At 44.9% G+C, this 20,926-nt stretch overlaps 1 protein-coding gene across 3 annotated transcripts in view; it reads right to left on the minus strand.

Annotated features, from left to right (window-relative positions):
- SPTBN1 (spectrin beta, non-erythrocytic 1) overlaps positions 1 to 20,926 on the minus strand; it is a 116,709-nt gene that overhangs the window by 62,485 nt on the left and 33,298 nt on the right. For 2 of the 3 annotated variants that reach the window (XM_042021064.1, XM_042021065.1), the window contains exon 2: positions 19,909 to 20,108. In XM_042021064.1, coding sequence (XP_041876998.1) covers positions 19,909 to 20,056 — 148 coding nt within the window. In that variant the 5' untranslated portion in view covers positions 20,057 to 20,108. Of the gene's footprint in view, positions 1 to 6,204; positions 6,716 to 19,908; positions 20,109 to 20,926 lie in introns of those variants that run through there. The other variant, XM_042021066.1, reaches the window with a different exon arrangement.

Raw genomic sequence — 20,926 nt, forward strand, 5'->3', positions numbered from 1 at the left:
TTATGATATTCTATCTCCTTCACCACAGCTTTGAAAGTCAACAGAGACTAATTCCCAAGCTTTGGTGTAAGAGTTTTCCCAAAACCATCTATTCAATGAAGATTATTCATTTTCACACGAGGAAAAAATGTCATTGTCATACCCTGCTACTTAATAACTGATACTTAATACTTCTCAATTCAACTTAAACAGGAACAAAAAGACCTTCAGAGCTGCTAGTAATCAAATACTCATGAAATTATTTGAAATTCAGACTCTGAGCAGAAGGGGTGCAGTTACCAAAGCCCACACCCTGTGCTGGGATCTCACAGGAGAGGAGTTTAGTACAGGGAGAGGGAACAGGGATTTTGTCAATCACGTTGTAATTTGATTTTCTTCACCATTTCTACTAAGCTTAGGTAGCAGCTCGCCCACTTTACTAGTCAAGGCATGCACCCAACAGAAAACAGAGAGATGAAAGAAACTAAGGAAAAAGAGGAAATCACAAACCCAAATTGGGAAAGAGCTCAGGAATGGAAGACAACCATTGTTCTGTTGTTTTATCACCACTTTCATCTCTGTCCGTAGGCTTGTTTTATAGCCCTACTTTCCACACAAGTTAATGGCAAAACCCACAATCCATTTGAATAGGGCTCTTGGATAGGAAAAATATTTGGAATAGGAGCTTGCACTCCCAGGTGATTACAACATGCCCATGAAACACTGGGATGGTCTGTGACACGGAACTTCTTGGAGACATGGAATGCAGAAACACCCAAGGGCTGATTCATGTGCTGCATTCCCAGATCCATGAGCTGTGGAGATTTACACCAGCTGAGCACCACACAAATAATTTTACTGTTTTAACTCTGGCTACATATCTCCCGCAGGGTATTCAAAATACCCCACTGTCCCATGTGAAAATATCTGCTGACAAGCTCTGTTTACTTCATTTCAGAGCCACAAAAAGTGCTCCAGAATTGCCCTTTTTTTAAAAAAAAAAAAATTAGGCTAGAGCACCTAGAGATTTCTGTTTGTTTTTAAATTAAGTTCCTTACACACACAGTTAAGAAACCAAATGTTACAAACATATTCTAAATGAAAACTGAAGAGAACAGACGACAAAAGACCTGAGCCAACAGTTTGAAGTTGTAAATGTTCACAGTTACTTCAGCGAGGAGCCAAATCCAATTTAAATGTTTGCTTTTCGACCTGTATCAACACTGATCACATAAGCAGAAATACCTTACCCTGAGATCCTTTAACGTGCCTTCTCTATCTCCACAAGTACCAAAATCCATGACCAGAAAAAGTAAATTTTTGCCCAAAAATTGAGTCAGGATTTGGATATGTTTGCAGGAATCTTTGCATTGGAAAGAATAAGAGCCCAGCTATCAGAGAAATGCACATTCAAGTCAGTGTGAGACCCCTTTAAAACTCTTTGCAAATCTGACAGGGCTTCCAACCGTGCAGCTTGTGCTCAGGTGTTCACCCAAACCAGAAGACTGAAGTATGCTGTGATACACGCAGGCTTTGGAATATTGCAGACACCAGAAAATCGAGCAAAATTTGCCACAGGGACAGGAATTTGCACCTTTGGTGGATCTGAGAACATGGAGGGGGAAAAGCCAAAAATCGGTGTAACCCAGACACATTTCATCCAGAATGAAATTCAGCCTCCCTGCATTTCAGCTTTAACAGAAATTACCATGACAAGAAATGCCAGTGACCCATTTGGTAGACAAAGTAGGGTGTCCCAGGTCAGTAATCAGCGCCTGGAGCTATGCAGGTCACTGCTCTCAGGAGACTCAAAGCCTTAGCAAGGTAAATCTCCCAACCAGGAAGGCGGCTGCTGAAACTGGCTGCTCAAAGGGCACCCACGGGAGGAACTCCAAGGGTCCTGGTGTCACACAGGGCATCTCTGCCCTAGTGCAGGACAGCGCTGCAACTCCTGCAAACTGCTCTGTTGGCAGCAGAAGCTCCCTGTTTAACCTTGAGCATAGACAGGGATTTGGGGGGAAGGTTTTCTCGCAGGAAAAGCCGTGGGCAAACCCTGCTTGTGAACAGAAAACCAGGAAAATTCTTCTGCTGTCCTGCAGCCTGGATGGGAACCAATCAATACCTATATTCATATATTACCAAGCTGATTACCAGTGACCACTGAAAAACAGAAGTGGTGTGTGTCTCCTTTTATGCCAAACCTCCTTGGGTCATTGCAGATCAAAGGATTCCAAGCCAAGGAGCTTCCCTGCTGAAAGGCTCTGCTATCAGAGAGAGGGGGCTTTGCCCAAACACCTGAAATACAGTTACATTGCCTTTCCTGGTGCAGGTAGTGCTGTGCAACCACAGTCAGCCTCGTATTCCCATGAACCAGAGCTTAGAACTGATCTTAAACACCTGTGATGGGAAAGGCAGCTCACCTTTCCTACAGCTTATTCCAGCGTCCAGTTTTTCAAACATACATTTCTAACACAGCTCAAAATAAAGGCGCTTCCTCCCAGGCAGCCTGGGCTCCCACTAAAATGCCAATGCCCAGCCTAAAAGGCAGCATTACAAAAATGCCCAAATCTGAAATGTCCCACACAGCAGGACACACGGCAGAGCTCCTTTAAAAGCTGGCTTTCCGCCGCGATTTATCAGGAGTGCCGATCTAGCTCACCCCCATCCCCCAAGATTCCACATTTGTAATTACCACTGGAAATCTCACACCTCGGGCACAGCCCCGGAGCTGAGACCCAACTTTCCAATGACGGGGCAGGAGCTGATAGAGTCACCACGCTACCGAATGCCAAAGATGTTAATAAATACCACTGTCCTGCTAAGCAGGTGGGAAAGAGCCCCGGAGCAGTGATGATAGCTGCTTCCCTGTGCACCCTTCTTGCTGGAAGGTGATACAGCTGCAGGGATCTCCTTCCAAATTCTTGACTTGCATTAACCTCTTCTTGCCAGCTCCTACACACGTGCCCAGACAATCCACAGGATCCTGCCACATTAACATACCACGGGTGACAGCCTTCGTTTTGTAACAACAGCAACATATCTGGTTTGATTTGCAATTAATTCCTCATTGTAGCACGCCAAATTTTCTCCACTGACAGAACCTGCGCAAGCTCCATGGCAACGTGTTTCCCACAAACAAGTTTTGGGGTTCTGTCTTTACTTGCAGCAAGCAACTGCAGCCATGCAACCTGATCCCTTTCTACTGCACAAGTGGCCATGAGAACCAAAACTCCACACCTAGGTTTAAGAGGATAGTAACCACTGATAATATCGCTCACTTATCATTCCAGGACCGGGTGAACTAACCATAACAGGAACTTACTGAAACTTAATAAAGGAAACACAACTTGCTAAAGCATTTTTCTCCCCACACCTGTGCTGACATTCTCACGAGCACAAGGACTGGGTATGCTAAACTCCTGGATTATCATACAAAGGACTTCAGGGCTTCTTTTGACACAAAGACAGTCTTGATTCACTCCTAGCAATGGCTTCTGCCACATCCTGCTTCTCTTTGGCCCATCAAGGCAAATGGGAGCTGGGATCCCCTGCCGGGTGACCCTTCCAGGTGCTGAAGGAGCCGGTCTGGTTCCTTCAGTGCAATCCCACAACCTGCACTGGCTTCATGCCCCAGTGGGATTGGTCTGGAAAATCTGCTTTAATCACCCCACAACCATCATCAAGTTGAATGAGAGTTTCCTTACGATCATCACTTCAAGGCGTTTAAAAGAGGTGGAATGTAGGAGTGCCTAGGGAATCATGTATGTTGTGAACTTGCTTTGTCCATACTGTTTTGGGGCAGAATTAGGCTGGCTCCTCTCCTCATGTGAAGCTGGCTGGCAATGCCAAACCTCATGTACTGTCTATTTTAGGAATTAGGAGATCAGAGAGAGTTGTCTCCTACTCATTGCTGATTCAGACTTCTCTCTGTACAGGGCCTGAGCACTTGCTCTGCGTTATTTTAGACAAAACAGTATACTCCCAAGTGCTTTCTTTGAGGAAAACTCAACATTCACTAGATCTAAACAGTACCTTGCTATAATCTAGTGCAAAGCTGGGGATTCACATGATAATTGTAGGAACTGTGAAGAAAAGAGGGGTAAATTCAGTGTGTGAAGGAGCAGAAGTTAGAGAAATCTGTGTGGTGCCAACACCTGTTCTGCTCTGGAGAGCCCTCCTACCAGATGTAGGAGGTGTGAAACAGTTATCAATGAGTATTTGATTATTTGAAATGCATCTGCTCTTACTTGTTTTTACACCTCCATAGTGAAAGAGGTAAAACTGGTGATAAATCCATAATTTTAAAACATTACATATATTTAGTTCACCTTTGCTGGGCTTGAGCCTTGCCCAGTGCCACAGAACACTCCCTGTTCCCACCAGAGCCTTCCAGCAAGAATCCCCTCAAGATCTTACAACCCCAAAACAATGGCTTTGTAGACATTCCTCAAGCAAAGACCCATTAATCCAAGGAAAGACGTCTTCTGTGTCAGCAGAGTTAAGCCACTCCCTTTCCAGCACACACGATATTTTGTATGGTTATTTAGCATTTTATGGAGTATCTGGTGCATAATTTACAACATTGTCTGCACCTAAGCTCCACCCTGAACAAGATCACTGGCAGCACTCATTTCAAGCCTGTGATGTGAGTAAACAGCCATAGGATGGTCTGCTGCAAAACTGCACAGAATTTACTGCATTTTATCTCTTTTGCTGGAGGAAATTGCAGTACTTTAGGGAGAGCACTACATCTTTTTCTAACCTTTTTTTTTAAAGTCAACTCAGTGCATTCCACTGAAGGGAAAACTCACTTTCTGTGCTTTCAACAATGCGGTCTGCTTTCCTCTTTCAGTGTGATGTAAACACACAGATAATGGATTCCTGAAGCAGTGACCCTGAAAATGATAAAATCTGCCTTCTTTATACTGCTAACTAAACCAGCAAAGAAAGAGGCATGAGCCAGGTTTTTCTTCATGCCACAAACTTAGTTCTTTCCAACACAAGTACCACAGCCTAAGATCTGACAGATGTCCAAGATAAAGCCTGTAACGTATTCCCTCGTGTGCAAGTCTGGAGCCTGGATTTTCCATGCCTTGCCCCAGGAATTTCCATGTTCCCAGTGTTTAGGATGCTGTCATTTTGTCTCACTACATGCAGTATGCAGCCATTGCTGTGTGCCAGTTTACAAGATAAACAAAGTGCTATGAATGATTTTTTTTTCCCCCGTCCCTTCTTAAACCAACAAATGAGAACATTCTTAGCACTAACCAGGCTCTTCCCCTCTGACATGAACCACAGACCACACTTGCAGCACAGAGCAGAGTAAATTAAGAAACGTGCACAGAAGGGCAGCACTTCGCTGTACTCAGCTGGTCTGGGACTATCTCCGGAGTCACATGGATCTAGAGGAGGAGGAGGTTTGGTTTCAGTGAAGAATTCCTTTTTCTTTTGCAACTGCAATCCCAGAGTTCATTCATTGCTGGGACGCGTCTTCCACAGAGAAAACAGCAGAGCTTGTTTTGCCCTGCCTGAGGCAGGGAGCTGCTGGGCACCATCCTCCCCCCTTGCACTGGGGGTTTGCGGCCCGGGCCGAGGCCTACCCTCCCTGCCGAGAGCATACGGCACCCCCAAAAGAACCGTCTGGTCCTCACACAGACAGGGAGTTTAATGGGAAAATATTAAAGAACATTCCACCTGTCTAAAAGCGAAGAAAACTGGGAACGTTGAAGTACACGAGTGCTTTCTCAGAGATCTATGGTGTGAGCAAACTAATTCGTTAGGGAATTATGCAACAGTTCCTCATTTGAAGAGGTGAAGCCACCCGCCTTTGCAGGAGGTGTGCAGGGGTTGGAAAGGGCCCTTGCACTGCAAACTGCACCCAAACACAGCTAGGATTTGTGATTGATGGCCAGTTTTACTTGTATTTTATTTAAGGATAAAATAAATGGAAGACTGCTTCCTCACTCTCCCCCTTATTGTTCTAAGTGACATGGTCTGGCTTAGTCCTCATCTGCAAGGCTGAGGGGCTCAGAGGCTGGACACACACCTTAACCCTGTGTAAGGCTCGGGACACCTTCGGAGTGTGAAGAGCCACACAGGATCCCTCTTCCCACAGCACCACTTTCGTCCTCTCTAACACCTTGGTGCAATGAGAACACGCCTGGACTAACATGTTTACAAGGATCAGAGCATGGCAACACCTCCAAAAAACCCGCACAGACTTACCTTGTAACTGCTTGAATCGTCCTTCTAACTGGTTATAGTTATACGGCACCTGAGCTGCATATCCTGGGGACAACGGCCCGGGCATACTGGTTGATTTTTGTAATTCCATTTACAAGTAACGCAGGGATACGATGAACTGCAGCATAAAGGAACCACAAGTTTCTTTACCACACATCCAGGTAAATCCCAGCTTCCTCAGTAGTTTGGCGTCAGTCCCTAGCGAAAACGCTCCCCCCTGAGCCCTAAGTAAATAACAGCTTCGGTTCAAAATCCAGCAGTGTGGCTTGGCGGTAAGCTCTCTGTAATGGATTCAAACTTAAAGCACCAGGAGGGTAGTTTCTGGTTTGGATTTTTTTTTTTTTTTTTTTTCCCCAGTTCCACAACAGTCAACTCTCAAGTGCTTGAATCTGGTTCAAACGCTCTGGCAAAACCAAGTAAAATAAAAGCAAGCGTGCGATTCAGCCCGAAGTAAAGTCAGCATGGAGCCACGCGCTGCCGCCCTGGCCGGCGCTCCCAGGAGCCGCGCACACCTCAGACCTTTCTGCTGGTTTGTAATATAATCAGCGGCCGCCCGGGCGCGGGCTGATGTCACTCGATTACCATACGGCTCGGTGGAGGAAAGGAAGGCTGTACCAAGGGCGAAGGGGCGGCGGAGCAGGGGAAGAGCGGCCCGGCTCATGCAACGCCCCAGTGAGTCCTTCCGCCGCGCGCCCGAGAGCGGCTGCCCGCAGGGTCCCGGCCCCGCGCTGCCGGCACCGCCGCCGCGCACGGTGGTACCTTCCCGAGCGAAGCTGCTGGAATTACAACCTTTTGTTAGGAGCCTCATGTAACGGAAAAGTCTCAGATTACTATCACTTGAAAAGGAGGGCACTTTTCTTTACTTATCTGCCAGGCTCCCGGCTTGCAGAAGCACCGCACGCACACAGAAGCGCTCATTCAGTATTTAGCACCAGCCGAGGAGGGGACGCGGGGAGATGTACGCTCCAGCACACCGGGAACAAACGAAAGCTTTGTCGAAAGGTTCTTAAAACCGCCAATTCCTGTCACTTCGGTTTATGTTACTTGACGATATTGAGGATTTTGACATGCCCTGTGCATGTGGCTCCTTGCCCAGTTATCAGTGTGCTGGGTATTACTGCAAGATTAATGGGCTGTGCACTGGAGGGGGAGGGCTCTAACGTAAATAAGGATGCCTCGACGAGGTCTGACTGGCACCTCAATACCCTGCCGAAATACAAACGTGCACAGCAGCAGCAGCAGCTGGGCTCGGCCCTGGAAATCAGCTCCTGCAGATGGTATTAGATACAGGATGTCAGTTTTCCCTCAGGGACAAGAGCTCCCAGCCCTCCCTTATTTGTAAGTGAAATTAAAAGGTCAATTCCACATTCACAGTCTCAGTATATAACATTTGCCTGTTCATTTTTAAAACTGCTGATAATGTTCACACAAATGTTTTCTCTTTTCTTCTTCTCTCGCATTTCCAAATTCCTTTCCACTGGAATCCATGTTCTCTCCTCCTCCCACTCCATCCCCTCATTAAACATTTCAAAATGTTGCCTTTGTTTTGATACCATCATTTCACAAGGTTTAAGTCTCATAGTAATTTCTGTGAGGACAATTTCTGTGGGAGAAGCTCAGCCCACTCCCCCGACTCACTGCAGCCCAAGGTCCTGCTTGGTGCAAGGTGGAAATTCAACCAGCCTTTACCAGCACACCAGGGAACAAATGTGCACAAAGTCCAAGCATGAACACCACCAATCTAGGGAGAAGTGATGGAAGTGGACACTTCTCAGCTGAAGCTGGGGTTTCCAAAAACACACGGACTATTGAAAATGCCTGGCATACTGCTCCTGAGGTCATAAATGCATTTAAAATATTTCTGGCTTTTAACTATACTGTTTTCCTTAAAACACCACCATAGCCCTAGTCCAGAGTTACTTATATTGATACAGAAGGGCTTTTACTGGGGTATTGCAGTGCACCCCTTTATTTCAGCTTAGTTGCATTTATGCAAGACTCCTGGCACTACAGCACACCTCTATCAGAGCCTAAACGTTTCTGAAAGCTGGCCTTCAATCCTTCCAGTGCTACCTACACTTGCCCACAAAGGACTCCTCAGCTGCCCCAGCCAGGTTTTACAGTATCAGGGAGGACAGTGGCTGCAGACAGGGACAGCCCAATCAGGGCTGTGTAGGGGACCAGGCCCTACAGGTTCACCCCCTAAAAACGTCTGGAAGGCGTCAGGGGGACCTGAGGAAGCACCTGCAGCCCCAGCAGGCAGGATGCTGCTCTCCAGACAACAACAGGCTGATGTGGCAGGCTCCTGCTAAACCCTCCCCTGATAATCTTTGTGCAGCCAGCTGTCCCTCCAGCACACAGGCACCCATGCACCAGCCCTGGCCATAGGATTTCCAGGGAAGAAGGGCAACACAGAATACCAAAGGCTCCCAAATTCCCAGGAGCAGAGCTGGGTTAGCTGAGCTGTTAACATACCAAGGTTAACTCCACCAAGCTGGAGGAGCACGTTTTACCCAGCACACAAGTACAGACTTATTTCCGTCACAGATATTTCTCCTGCAGCTTCCTACCAACAGCAGCTCTTGCCTGCCATGCCTGACCTACGTTATAATTAAACACAAACCCTTCCCCTCAAGAGCAGGCAGGCAGCCAGAAACCTGCAGGCATATCAGCTCATTCTGTCCCACCTTGAGCAAACAGGTGTTGCTATGGGAGCTCAGAAGGTAAAACTAAAGTCCAAGTGACTGACGGGGAAACTGGAGCATTTTTAACACCATGAAGGCCATAAGTCAGGAACTTTTCCCCAGCTGAAAGTGTTCCCAAAACCTTTGGCAGGCGATGCACTAATGCACGTGGTCATTATCAAAAATATTAAAAAGTAAACTATTACAAAAGGAAAATATTAAAAACTAAAAATAATTATTTGGCTTAGGCCCATAAAAAACACAGACTGGCCTTACCCACCCCATCATGAAACATTAACATCACACACAAGAATTTACATTTCAGCTTGTCCCCTGTGGGACAACTGAAGCTGGCAAGCTTCAGGAAATACTGAACAAAATTTGGGGTTTGATAATCTTTTTTGTCCGTGTCCCTTCTCTGTCCCTCCCAACTCTGGCCTGCCCAGTAGCACTAAACACTACGTTAAAGGGCAGGAATTGGAGCAGGAATGGAGCAGTGCAGGCTACACAGCGAGTAGGGTGGAAAGCTAAAGGAAAAGAAGAACCTGTGTTTGAACTGAGCTTATTTTGTTCAAGGTTTGACAAACAGAGACACTAGAACCTGACACGATATCAGCAGCACTCGCTGCAAAAATCTGACCTCATTTGAGCTGCCACCCAGGTTGGCATTTGGGCTGAACAATGTGCCCCCCCAGCAGCAGATGTGACAGACTTTGCTGCTGATGGTTCAGCTCCTTGGGGCTGGCCCTGATGCCAAGCTCAACTGCCAGGGCCTTCCTGCCACTTTGCTGGGCACTGCCGTACATCTTGAAGGCTCTGCTGAACAGGTTGGTGGGAATTCAGTGGAAAGAGCAAAGCAAAATGGGGACACGTCTGTGTTTGTGAAATGCTACACCATATGTAGCAAGGCTGCTTCCAAACAGGCACACTGCCAGCTCCCCGTTTTGTGAGTCACACCAAGCCTAATCCATTGGTCTGCTGTTGACTGCAAACGAGTGAACCTGAGCCCTGTTTTCTGCTGCCGTGTGGCGATGCACCGGATCGATCACAAGGCTCTGCATGCACAAAGCCCTTTGTGACACTCCAGTTCTACTCATTTTCCCTGTTTATCTTTAATTGACTAAGCCCTTGACAACACTAATTAGATAAAACGTTATGGAGGGGATTGAATGCTTTAAAGCCATAGATAGCTTTGGAGCACTGGGCCAAGTGCAACTTATCAACACAGCTGGAAATTGTCTGTGGTGTAATTCATTACTGATTACAGCACTGGAGGAAAAGAAAGGCCAGAGCATATATTAAGTTTAACATATTGAGGAGGGATGGGTGTGCTGGGGGTTTTTTTCACCCTCTAAATTTTGTTCTTAATTTTTTGCCCATAACTGCGAAATAACTTTTGCTGGCAGAGCCTGAATTGTCCCTGTCCCATAGCACCTGCCAGGTGATGGTTTACTTGTACAGAGTAAATAAAACACAAATGATCATCCACTTAGCCATAATGCAGAGTGTCCTAGATGACATGATCAGAGCTTTGCAAAGCCTCAAGGAGAATGAGAGGTTGATTACAGTAATATTATGAATGTACAAGTGACATTTAGAAACAGCTGCTTACCCCAGAACACAAACAGGTCTCTCCTGGGCTCTGTCTTTACGTGGTTCTGAAAATTGCTGCTGAAGTGAACGGGTTCTGACACAAAGGAAAAAACTAAAGTTTCTAAGGAAGAAACTAATGCTAGATCTAGCAAAATTACCTTCCAAATTCCTAATTATCAATGTTTCTAAGACAGAGCTTACAATAATTATGAGCCTGGTTAATCATCACACTTGTCTTTACTCATTCTTGCTCCTGTAAATTCTCTAGTTGGTGGGTAACTAGAAAAAAAATTACAAGATAAAAAGGATGATTTATTAAACTAAAATGCCAGAGAAATCACGTAACATTTTGCTCCTCTCCTGAAGGAGGGTAAAGTTCCTACACATCCACTAAGTGCTACAATTAGGAACTGAAAACTCATTATCACACTTGCCTCCATCCTCACAGTAAAAACAGAACCTTTCCTTATATATTGAACCAAGGAGAGACAGGTTTTGCTGTGGATTGTTCTAGAATGTAATAGGAAATAATTGTTTTTACCCTATTTGACAATTTGCATAACATGAATCCTGAAGAGTTAGCTGGTTTCCCTCCAGTTTTTATCTAAGATGCTGGAACCAGGCAGCAGCAGCAGCCCACACACCAAGCACAAACGAGCTGCCAAGCTCATTACCTCCGCTGCAGGTATTGGAGGGAACAGAACCCTTCAGTTCCTAGCCTGCCATGCGCTGCAACACTTGGTAACTGTCTCACAAGGAGGTGAAATGAATACAGGCAAACCAAGAGATCTCTCCAGTAACATTTCCATTGCAGAAAGTATCTCAATGTTTCTGTTTAAAGGGGATTTTAGGTCAGTGGCAACCACCCTGTGGCTGGGTCCTCCCAGTCCCTTCCAGACACATTCTCTGTGATTCACGTGGGCTTTGGGGAGCCAATGCAATCCAAAGGCAAGGAAAAGAGGCACATTAAAAAGCAGGAGACAAGGATTTTTATTACAGAAGGGTCTGTTTACATGTTTCCTTTTTGCCATGTCCAGGCTGGCCTTCCAGCTCCTCCATTCGGAGGCCCAGGTACAAACCAGCTTTGGGCTCCAGGTGAATCTCTAGGTTGTGACATTTGAGACCAAAACCTTCGGGAATTTTCTCACAAACCAGGCCAGAATATCAATTTATTACTGAAACTGGGTCAGTTCCACCTGGTTTCAGGTTTCAGTTTACACAAGTCCCAGATTAACAGGAAAGTTGACATGACTTTTGTAACAGCATGTCCTTGCTAACTGCAGGAGTCGAACACCTGCCAGGAAGGCCAGCAGGGAAGAGCTACAGGAGGCATTTGCGGAACATTTCAGAAGAAATGATGGTTTCTGTTGGTTTGCATTCCAACCTGTACTGCTTCCCATATTCCATGAACTCACCCACACAGGGGAGTCAGCCCTGCAAAGTTGTAACTACATTCCCAGGTTTTATTTGTTGCCCATGAAATGCACTTGGCTTGCTCCCTGACATAGATGGATAACCCTTACAAAACCTGTTCAAATCAAACACACTGCACGGGTACACACTTAAAATACTCACTGGTTGTGAAATTTTGTCATGAAAACACTTCTTCATTTTCATGCACAAAATTCTTTTTTATGGGTTTTGATGTGCTTTTTCAGAAGCTGGGATTATTGTTGTTGCCTCTCCCTCCTTTCTCTTCCACCTGAATTGCACCTATGTTTATATGTATGGGAGAGAGACAGAGAAATTCCCACCCTCCTTTTTCTCTTCTTCCTTTTGCACCCTTTTCTCTTTTTCTTTTCAGTCTGACCAGGAACACAGAAGATACACTGTTGCTACACCATAATCACTCAGGCATGACAATTCAATGTCCTGCTACTCTTGAGCAAAATGGAAATTGGGTGAAAACAAGCAGCAGAATACACAGATCTTTACAAATCTCCATAAGCCAGAGTATGTCCCCATCTGGAAACTGCCTCTCCCCACAAAAAGGCTTAGTGATCAATTGACAAGTATTAATCGTGTCCAATTCACAAAGTTATTGTTCCAGAGCAAACAACTTCATTTTTATAGGATGTATTGAAAAAGTAATATATTATCCAAATGGATGTACAAACACTGTCACTTGACACCCCTCTGCCTTCAAGGCTTAATAAAGGAAGAAAAACTTGAAAAAATCCTCATACAACATACACATACAAAGTGGTTGGCAAAAAAAAAAAAAAAAAAGTAGTGATTGCCTTGCTCACTAGAAGAGCTCAAAACTGTTAGGAAGAATGCCAGAAACTAAAGAAGTGGAACTTAGAAATAGATTTTCATCGCCCTCTCTACGTGGCTGGTCCTCATCCCTATTCCTGTTCTTTTTGCCTCTTCCCGTCAAGGAAATTCGTCTCCAGGCAATCTGGGTTTATATCTCTCCAGGATATTACCTCAAGATAAGAATCAAAGCTCTGATCTGAGGGAATGATTTCATCACTAATCTTTCCCCATTAGAAGAGCTCCAAGGTTAACAGAAATTAGTAAACATGTTTGAATCCTGCACTGAATTTCACTTTGCAGTGTGCTCTGTTAGACATTATTTATACTTCAGGGAGTGCTTTCAGGCAGTATCCCAGCAACAAATAGAAGGGAAAAATGCAAGGCACATGGCAGATTTGGCTGAATAAATAACATAAATACAGAAACATTGCTAGTTAGATGCTAAAGACATGAGACGAGAACATTCTCTTCTGCATACGCATTTTTTGTGGAAAGACTTCTTTTGAATTACAGACTCATGACTAGGTTTTGAAATTCATCCACAGCTAAGCTCACCCCTGTGAGAAGTCATAATTTAAAAAATATATACATATTGCCAATATTGGCATGTAGTTTCTATATAGAAAAAATCCTTCCCATTAAGATTATTCAGCATATTATTTTTTAAAAATTTGATTATCTCAGTGAAGGGTCTCATGGTTTCTCTGTATTAAATATCCCTCAAACATTGACTCCAATAGCAAAGAACATTTGTAGTCTTTTCAGTCTTCAGGTTCCCCACAAAGGGCCACTCCGGTCAGGTTCCCAGCTGCTGTAAGACAGCATGGCCTCAGAGAAGCCAGGGGAGAATGCAGTTTATACCAGGTGACAATCTGGCTGGGAGGTCTCCTCTAAATCATCAACTTCAGCATGATATTATCCCAGGCTTAAGTCAGTGCCTGGCTCAGCTCTCACTGACTCCATGGAGGGTGTCTCCCAGGGAGCATTTTTCCTTTCCCTGAGCAGCTGCTGCAGCCAGAGCTCTTTACTCCCATTCATGACTCCTGCCCTGCTGATGCTGAACACTGCCTCCCACTCAGCTCAGTGTTTTGGGGCAGCCAAAGGTACGTCGCCCGGTACTCTTACTCTTCACTGATGCCATGGGGATGAATGGATGAGGAAAACCGGAGTAGACAGGAGAGCAGTGTGCTGTGCTGCTCTGGGAATGAAGGCATAGCTCCCGCCTAAAATCAGTGTAAGGAAGCTCACTCTGGAAGTCGGTGCAGTGCCACGGTATCGAAAGGCCCAGGTATGACCATGCAGATTGACCTGCTGCAGGATTATCCCCGTGCACATTTCACGGGTAACATCCCAAAGGCAAATACACCTATGCACACAGAGTCAGCACATGTACATCAGCTTTCCATTGGCTTCCTCTGGGTACAGATGGCTTTTTATATTTAAGCTTAACTAGAGCACGGAATTCTCTTGTACCTTATTTTGTTAAATTACTGAATTGCTGTCCAAGCACAGAGTCCTCTGTGCATAGGGACTGGTGTATGCCTGGAGCTCTCTGCAAGGAACTGTGAGAAGCAGATATGGCCCTGTATTCCAGCCCAGGAGCTTAATGCACAGGAATCCAAAGATCCAGGGATCAATCAACACAGGCTCATGCTGGCAAGATGCTGGGCTCTCCTGCATACGTGTCCAACTCGACAGTGTTTAGTCCTGAAGGGATTTCAGCGAAGACGTAAAATGACGGCAGCACTCAGACTTTCCAGAGTGGGGCTGCCAGAACTGCTCCTATCCTGCTCCGTCCCCAAAGAAACAAAAAGCCTATTTTTCCAGCCCCAGCTCATCCTGCCTGAACAATGTGTGCCACATTACAGCCCTTCACCAGGATGCAACCACTGTCATGCACCACTCTGTTACTAAGTACTCATAAATCCTGTCCATGGAGCAGAAAAGCACGCGTGATTCCAGACAAGTCCTAAGGTACATGCGGCAGGACTTCTTTTCAGCAGCTTGGCTCTGTACTCAAGAGACTACACGGGACCACGGATCTAATCAGACTACCAAGAACCTGACTTACACCTCCATGTAGTTTTCAACACCACTTCTCTGATTCTAAAGAGAGAGAGAGGGCAAACCGCCAAACCATGCCCAGCTGATACCAAAAATCCTGTTGTTACAGCAGTAAGATACAAATGACCTGTGTACCAAGTTACATTTTCGATCACGGAATACATTGTTTGCTTCTGCTTGGGAGTTATTTTATGTTTCACAGACACACTGGCTCTTCATTTTGGGTCAGTCTACTGATAATCTTTAAAAATAAACCCACTAAGAAGAAAGTATTATTTATCGCCTGGTTTTTGCTATCTGCTTTAGAAACAGTTCTCCAGAGCAACTTTAAAAGCCAAGGCCTTAATGCACAGTGACAGATGGGCTGAGCTTTTCCTCTCTCTCTGGTACAGTGTGCATCAGCAGTCCCAGCCGGCACCACAGGTGACATGTGGCAATACAGCAGCCTCTCTGCTGCCCTGCTCCTTCTCTTCATGCCACAACACACCAAATGACACTGCTGCTCCTAACACCTGCCCCTATGGATTCTGGGAAGGTTAGAACAACAGGAGAAATTGTTCCAGAAGTAAAATCCAGAAGGAAAGCATTGGATGAGCTCAACATTTGGAAAAGCTTTTCTTGAAATAATTCCATCAACTTTTATCTGAGCAAAACAAGATTTTTCAAAATAAGCTCTTTCATGCTCATCTGGGTACGCCTGCATTAAGCCTGTGGCTGCTAAACAAACCCACGGGCTGATAACCATCTCTGCCACACCAGTGCAGAGCAGATTCCACTGCTCTAAGGTTTTTATTTCTGTTTAGTCTCAAGTGAATCTTTCACATGCCCCTCCAAGTTGATTTGTGAGCACCACTATACTCTTTCCTTAACGCTTGCTGCTATTAAAATTAGTGACTGATTTTTAAGCGCTGGATAGCTCAGGTGCAGGATACTCAGGAAACACCCTGCAAGAGCTTATTCTCAGTATGCTCTTTCAAAGCCAAGAACAAATCCAAAGTGTATTCTCTCAAGCTCTGAATCACTGTACTTTGCCCTTTTTTATTGGTTTGAGACCTGAAACTTCATTCTGCATGCTCAAAGTGAAACAGAAATTTTGCTATGAGAAAGATGCTTGACAGCAGGGCCAGGCAGGTGTGTGATACCTGGAGAGTACTAGAAGCAGAATCTTCCTTTTCACATCTTTGTGGGGTCGTTCTGCTGACTTTTTGCACTGGAGCTGTGGGGCGAATGGCTCAAATATCAGGACCACAAGGGGCTAATTAGCCCCACGTAAGGAACCCAGAACTTTCCCAGTGGAAGTTTTCTCTGATTTTTTCAACCTTATGAAATGGCTATTCCACTATATTACAAAGAAAAATTTTTCAATAGTGTAACTTCAGGAACAATTTCAATGCTTTTCCCCCTCTTGCTGCTGGGAGCATGTAAGTTACTGGCATGAATGACAAGCCTATTTTGGGCAACTAAGGAAAGCTGTACGACAAATGCAGCCTCCTGGCTTGCCCAGTAAGGCTCATGAACACCACATCATGCAACACCAGTGAGTGCCCCAACCTAGGCATGGCCACTTGGGTGAAGCTGGAAAAGGAATGCACAGCTCCTCCTGCCCACACTAGGAAACTCCTTTCATTTCATAAACTTTGAAACTGGTTTTAATTCATAGGCCAGACAGCTGAGTCACAGACCTTCCGGTCACTTGCATGAACCCAGAGGATAAAAGGGCGAAATACAAATGAGCAGAAAAGCGAGTAACTGTAGCCAAGATTAATATTGAATTAGCTAACTGAAGAAATGGAAAGTTTTGGAGGTGACAACTCTCACACTACCTGAAAACAGCACCTAAGCTGGCAAGCATGGCACACTTGAATGTCACAGCCCAAAGGCTGAGTGTGAAAAATTCTGCTGAACAACTGAACTGTTTCTTAAGATTTTTGCAAGAGCTTCATGCACCAAGCAGCTGCACAACAAATCTTGTTAGCTAATGGTCCTAGATAGACGAAATCCAACCCTTGAGGATTTGTGAATGAAGAATCTTGCCCAAACACGATATCTTTTTGGCTCCTACAGAGCAGGTAGAATTACCTGGTCTTCCAGCAAGACCTTCCAAAGAACCACGGAGAACAAGGACGGGTGAAAGATGATTTCCTACAGTGGGATACCTTACTTGGCGAAGAACGGATCAGTTACCTTCTTCTCATATCAGATGCAGAGTGAGTTAGTTCAACATGATTGGCAACCAATCTGGCTGCATATCCCTTCAAATCTGGATTCTGATTGAAAGTTGTGTTCCCAGATGATTTCTTGGTTTTAAACTGAAACAACCCTTCGCATTCTGGTTTTCATGGTACACAGACCACTTTAATAACATCAGCTATCAGCTGCTATGCTAACAGTAGTTTTCTACTATTATTATATCATACCTGCTTTACTTGAGCTTTTCTCCAGGACATTGTTCCAATCACAGATTATTCTGACCACCACCTCCTGCCTTTGCTGTTTAAATATTTCAATATCCTGATGGAATGTGGGGCCATCAGGATTCTTACTACAGTGGAGTATCAGACTCTACCTACAAACCTCACTTATTTCCTCACTCTTTACCTTACTTTACCTTAAAGGAAGTAAGTTTCACTTCAATTACAGTCAAGTAGAATGAACACGAGATAGAAGCTCTGCCAAAGAGGCACTTCACAGCTTGTGGAAGAGGATGGAAAGAAGATGCCTGCACCAGCAGAGTACACAGCCATTAGTCATGCAGTGTAACATGCCCACAGCTGTTCTACTTTGGAGTACAGCAGCTTGCATCTTGGAGATGAAAAATAAGGAACCAGTGCCTGGTGTGTTCATTTGAAACCTTTCTCATTAGGACAAGGGGATAATGAAGCATGAACATTTCATAGACTGAAAGACATTGATAGTCTTGTTATATCGTGTCACTGACACACTGCCAGTGTGGGACAGCCACAGGCAGTCTTTAGATACAAACCCATCCATGACCTCTGGAGAGAGAAATGCTATTGTCAGAAGGTGGCCAGTCGTGGAGATGCGGGAAGGTGCTCGTGCCCCACAAAGAGCCAGTGCTCACCCAAGTCACGCTGGAGTGTTACTCAGCAAACCCAGACCCCAAAGGTGGCACACAACTACTTCTGCTTCAGAGAGCAGTGAAGTTCACCCAGAGGAAGGTGATGGTGCAACAGCTGGTCCAACGCAGGGGTTGCAGGGCCCAGAAGGACCTCCTGACATCCCCCAGCTGACTGTGTGAGCACCAGACTTTCACCCAGTGGTCATTGTGCCCGGTCCCGTGACATGCAGCTGAATCAGAGAACACCTTTCCAGAAAGGGCCTGTCTTCACAGAAAGAGGACAATGACAGAGATTGCTGCCAGTCCAGCTCCAGGCTGCAGCTGTTAAAAACCTGCCAGTGCCTTTCTGGGGAGATGCAAGGGAAGATTATCCACCAGGCAGCATATCTGAAAACATATGTTGAACAGTGCCAGGAGTACCACAGCTCAGCCTTTAACCATAACCTTGGATTCGAAATACAAACCTCTCCTTGCTCCTCTCTCCCTGCACCATGATTAAGCTTTCAAGCAGTGCTGCAGCAATGCAGGATGCTAAGCCAAGTTTTGGCAGCACACAGCATTCTCAGCACCAACCATAGAGAATTACAGGTATGGAAATGTATCAAACTAAAATAACTACAAGTAATGCTTATTCAGAAGAAAAATAAATACACCATACTGTGGGAAAATGTTTAAATAGCTGAATCGAATCTTCAGCAAAATTATTTGCTTTGACATTGGTATGTGTTTTAGGCCAGCTAAATAATTTAAGTACTTTCCTTACATTACTTCTCCTTGAAATAAGAGTTTCATGTTTATTATTCATTACTCAAGTGGGGAGCTCTGCTTGCTATAAAAGTAAGTGGAACAAGCAGTTGCAGTAAGGTGAGATCTGGGACCCAAACACGGCTCATGAGCTTTGTACTAAAAGCATTTCCCACCCAAGGAACAGGATACAACCTACAACCACTAATGTGGCAGGAGTAAAACACAGTTTCTTCCTCAAACAAGAGTAAACTATTAAAATAAAGCAACCCAAGCTGAGATTCATTTTGTCTATCACCACAGGTACCAGCAGGCTCTTTCTGACCCCACTCAGCACAGCTCTGCCCAGGTAAGGCATTTTCCCTGTCATTCCAAATGCACACTGTGATGGGAACTGCTGTAATTAAAGGCAGCAAATTTTAACACACATCCCCTCTCTGTGAGCAGTTCCACTAAGTCAATAGCATTACTGTCCCCAGGAAGAGTTATGTGATCTGCTCTCTGCCCACCTGCATGAACTACTTCATTTCCCTGTTGCTGAGCTCCACACCTGATCCTGCCCTATACCTGAGATGTAGCAGCGTTCTGCATCTAATGCATCCCCGTGGCCGGAGCGGAGAGGAGAAAGGGCACGGTGCACTCTGGACCCAGCCCCATTGGAATCACAAATGGAACAGGTGATACTTTTGTCTCAGTGCAGCTGATTTAATAAACCTGTCCCAACACCTTATGAAATGTCAGGTCTAAAACCATCCCTGCAGCTCAGATTTCACCAGCAGAGTGCTCAGCATATTTTTGAGCTATTTTCTATGTCTGTCCCATACTGCCAAGGCATTTTGCTCAGAGGTCAGAAATGTGGGCATGCTACCATAAAAGTCAGGAAATCATTTACAGAATGCATAAAAATTGCTTTGCAGGGCAGTGACTCAGAGCAGAGAGGACATGACATAATCTCTTTGCTCTATAAACAAATGTGGTTAATGCATAGCCTTTAATACGCAATAATCAAACGTTTCAAACAAGAAAAGATCCAACCCAGTTTCATTTCTCTGCTGATGACAGTGGAATTCAGCAGAAGACAGCAAGTATTCAGAAAGAATGTATAGTCCCATCATTCATTACTACATGACAACTACCTCCACCTGCCACATTCCTCCTTTCCAGGACAAGTGAGATGGTTCACACACATCCAGATAGAGGTATTTTGAAGAAGAGTTTAGTTATCCATCTATATTTTTTTCTAGATCTGAGGTCAGTGCTTACCAGCCAAAGCCTTGATGCGGGAGCGCTCAAAGAGCCGAGCAGAACTGTTCTCATTGTCCCAGTCGTCGACATCCCAGCGGTTGTTGACGTCGCTGTACTGCTGTTGGATTTCGATGTTGTCGTAATCTGTCGCTACCGTTGTCGTCATCCTGAGTCTACTCCTTAGCCTCTCCTCACCATCAGATTCTTCTTAAAACCCTCTGCCAAAGAAAAACACATAAAAATAATCATTTAGATGATATGTATATACTGGAAGAAAGCCAGAAAGGTCAAGCTCAGGAGTTCTGGTTTCAAAAATCAGTGACTTTTACTTGAAGCATAAGCTCAAGAACAGGTGAGATACCAACCACTCCTTCAGAGAACAAATATTCTTTAAAAATTAAGTGCTTTAGCAAAGGCAGTAGCTTTGCTGCATGCACACATCCAAAATTGTCATGTTCAGCTCCACAAAGAGGAACATGGATGGAATGGTGCAGTAAAACAGTTTCACAATTGTCATTTTCAAAAGCAGACCATTGGCTTTAGAATTCTGTAAGTGTTGGCTATAGCATATGGAGCTGTGGATAACCCATCTAAGAAAAACCTCAAGCACAAAGATGACCTCAATACCTTTACAAAATGGTGCAAATACTGATGGAAAAAAAATGCAGATTCTTAAAAAGCCACATAAGCATTTGACAAGAAAAAGCCTTTTAACATGAGTCTGAAGAAATACTTCTGTCTCCACATGCAAATACTGACTTTGTGACTGGTCCTGGAAATTTATTTATGAACTAATCCAGATAAAACCAACTAAATGATGCATTACTTTGAACTCTCCGCAGGAACAACATGGCACCCACCAACGCAACCCTTGGGGTGAGGCTCTCCTCTTTCAGGGTGCTGTTTGCATATTTATTCTGTTTTCTGATTAGGATTTGCATGTATTTATCAGTACTAGATATAAGAGAGGCAGACACCTCTGGAGGAGGAGGAGGAGGGAGGTTATGCACGGCTGTGAGCTCAGCTGGAATAGCAC

The sequence above is a fragment of the Corvus kubaryi genome, unplaced genomic scaffold, assembly GCF_017639235.1.
Source record: "Corvus kubaryi isolate FWS band 111438036 unplaced genomic scaffold, C.kubaryi_AGA036_p1.0 37103, whole genome shotgun sequence".
Lineage (NCBI taxonomy): Eukaryota > Metazoa > Chordata > Aves > Passeriformes > Corvidae > Corvus > Corvus kubaryi.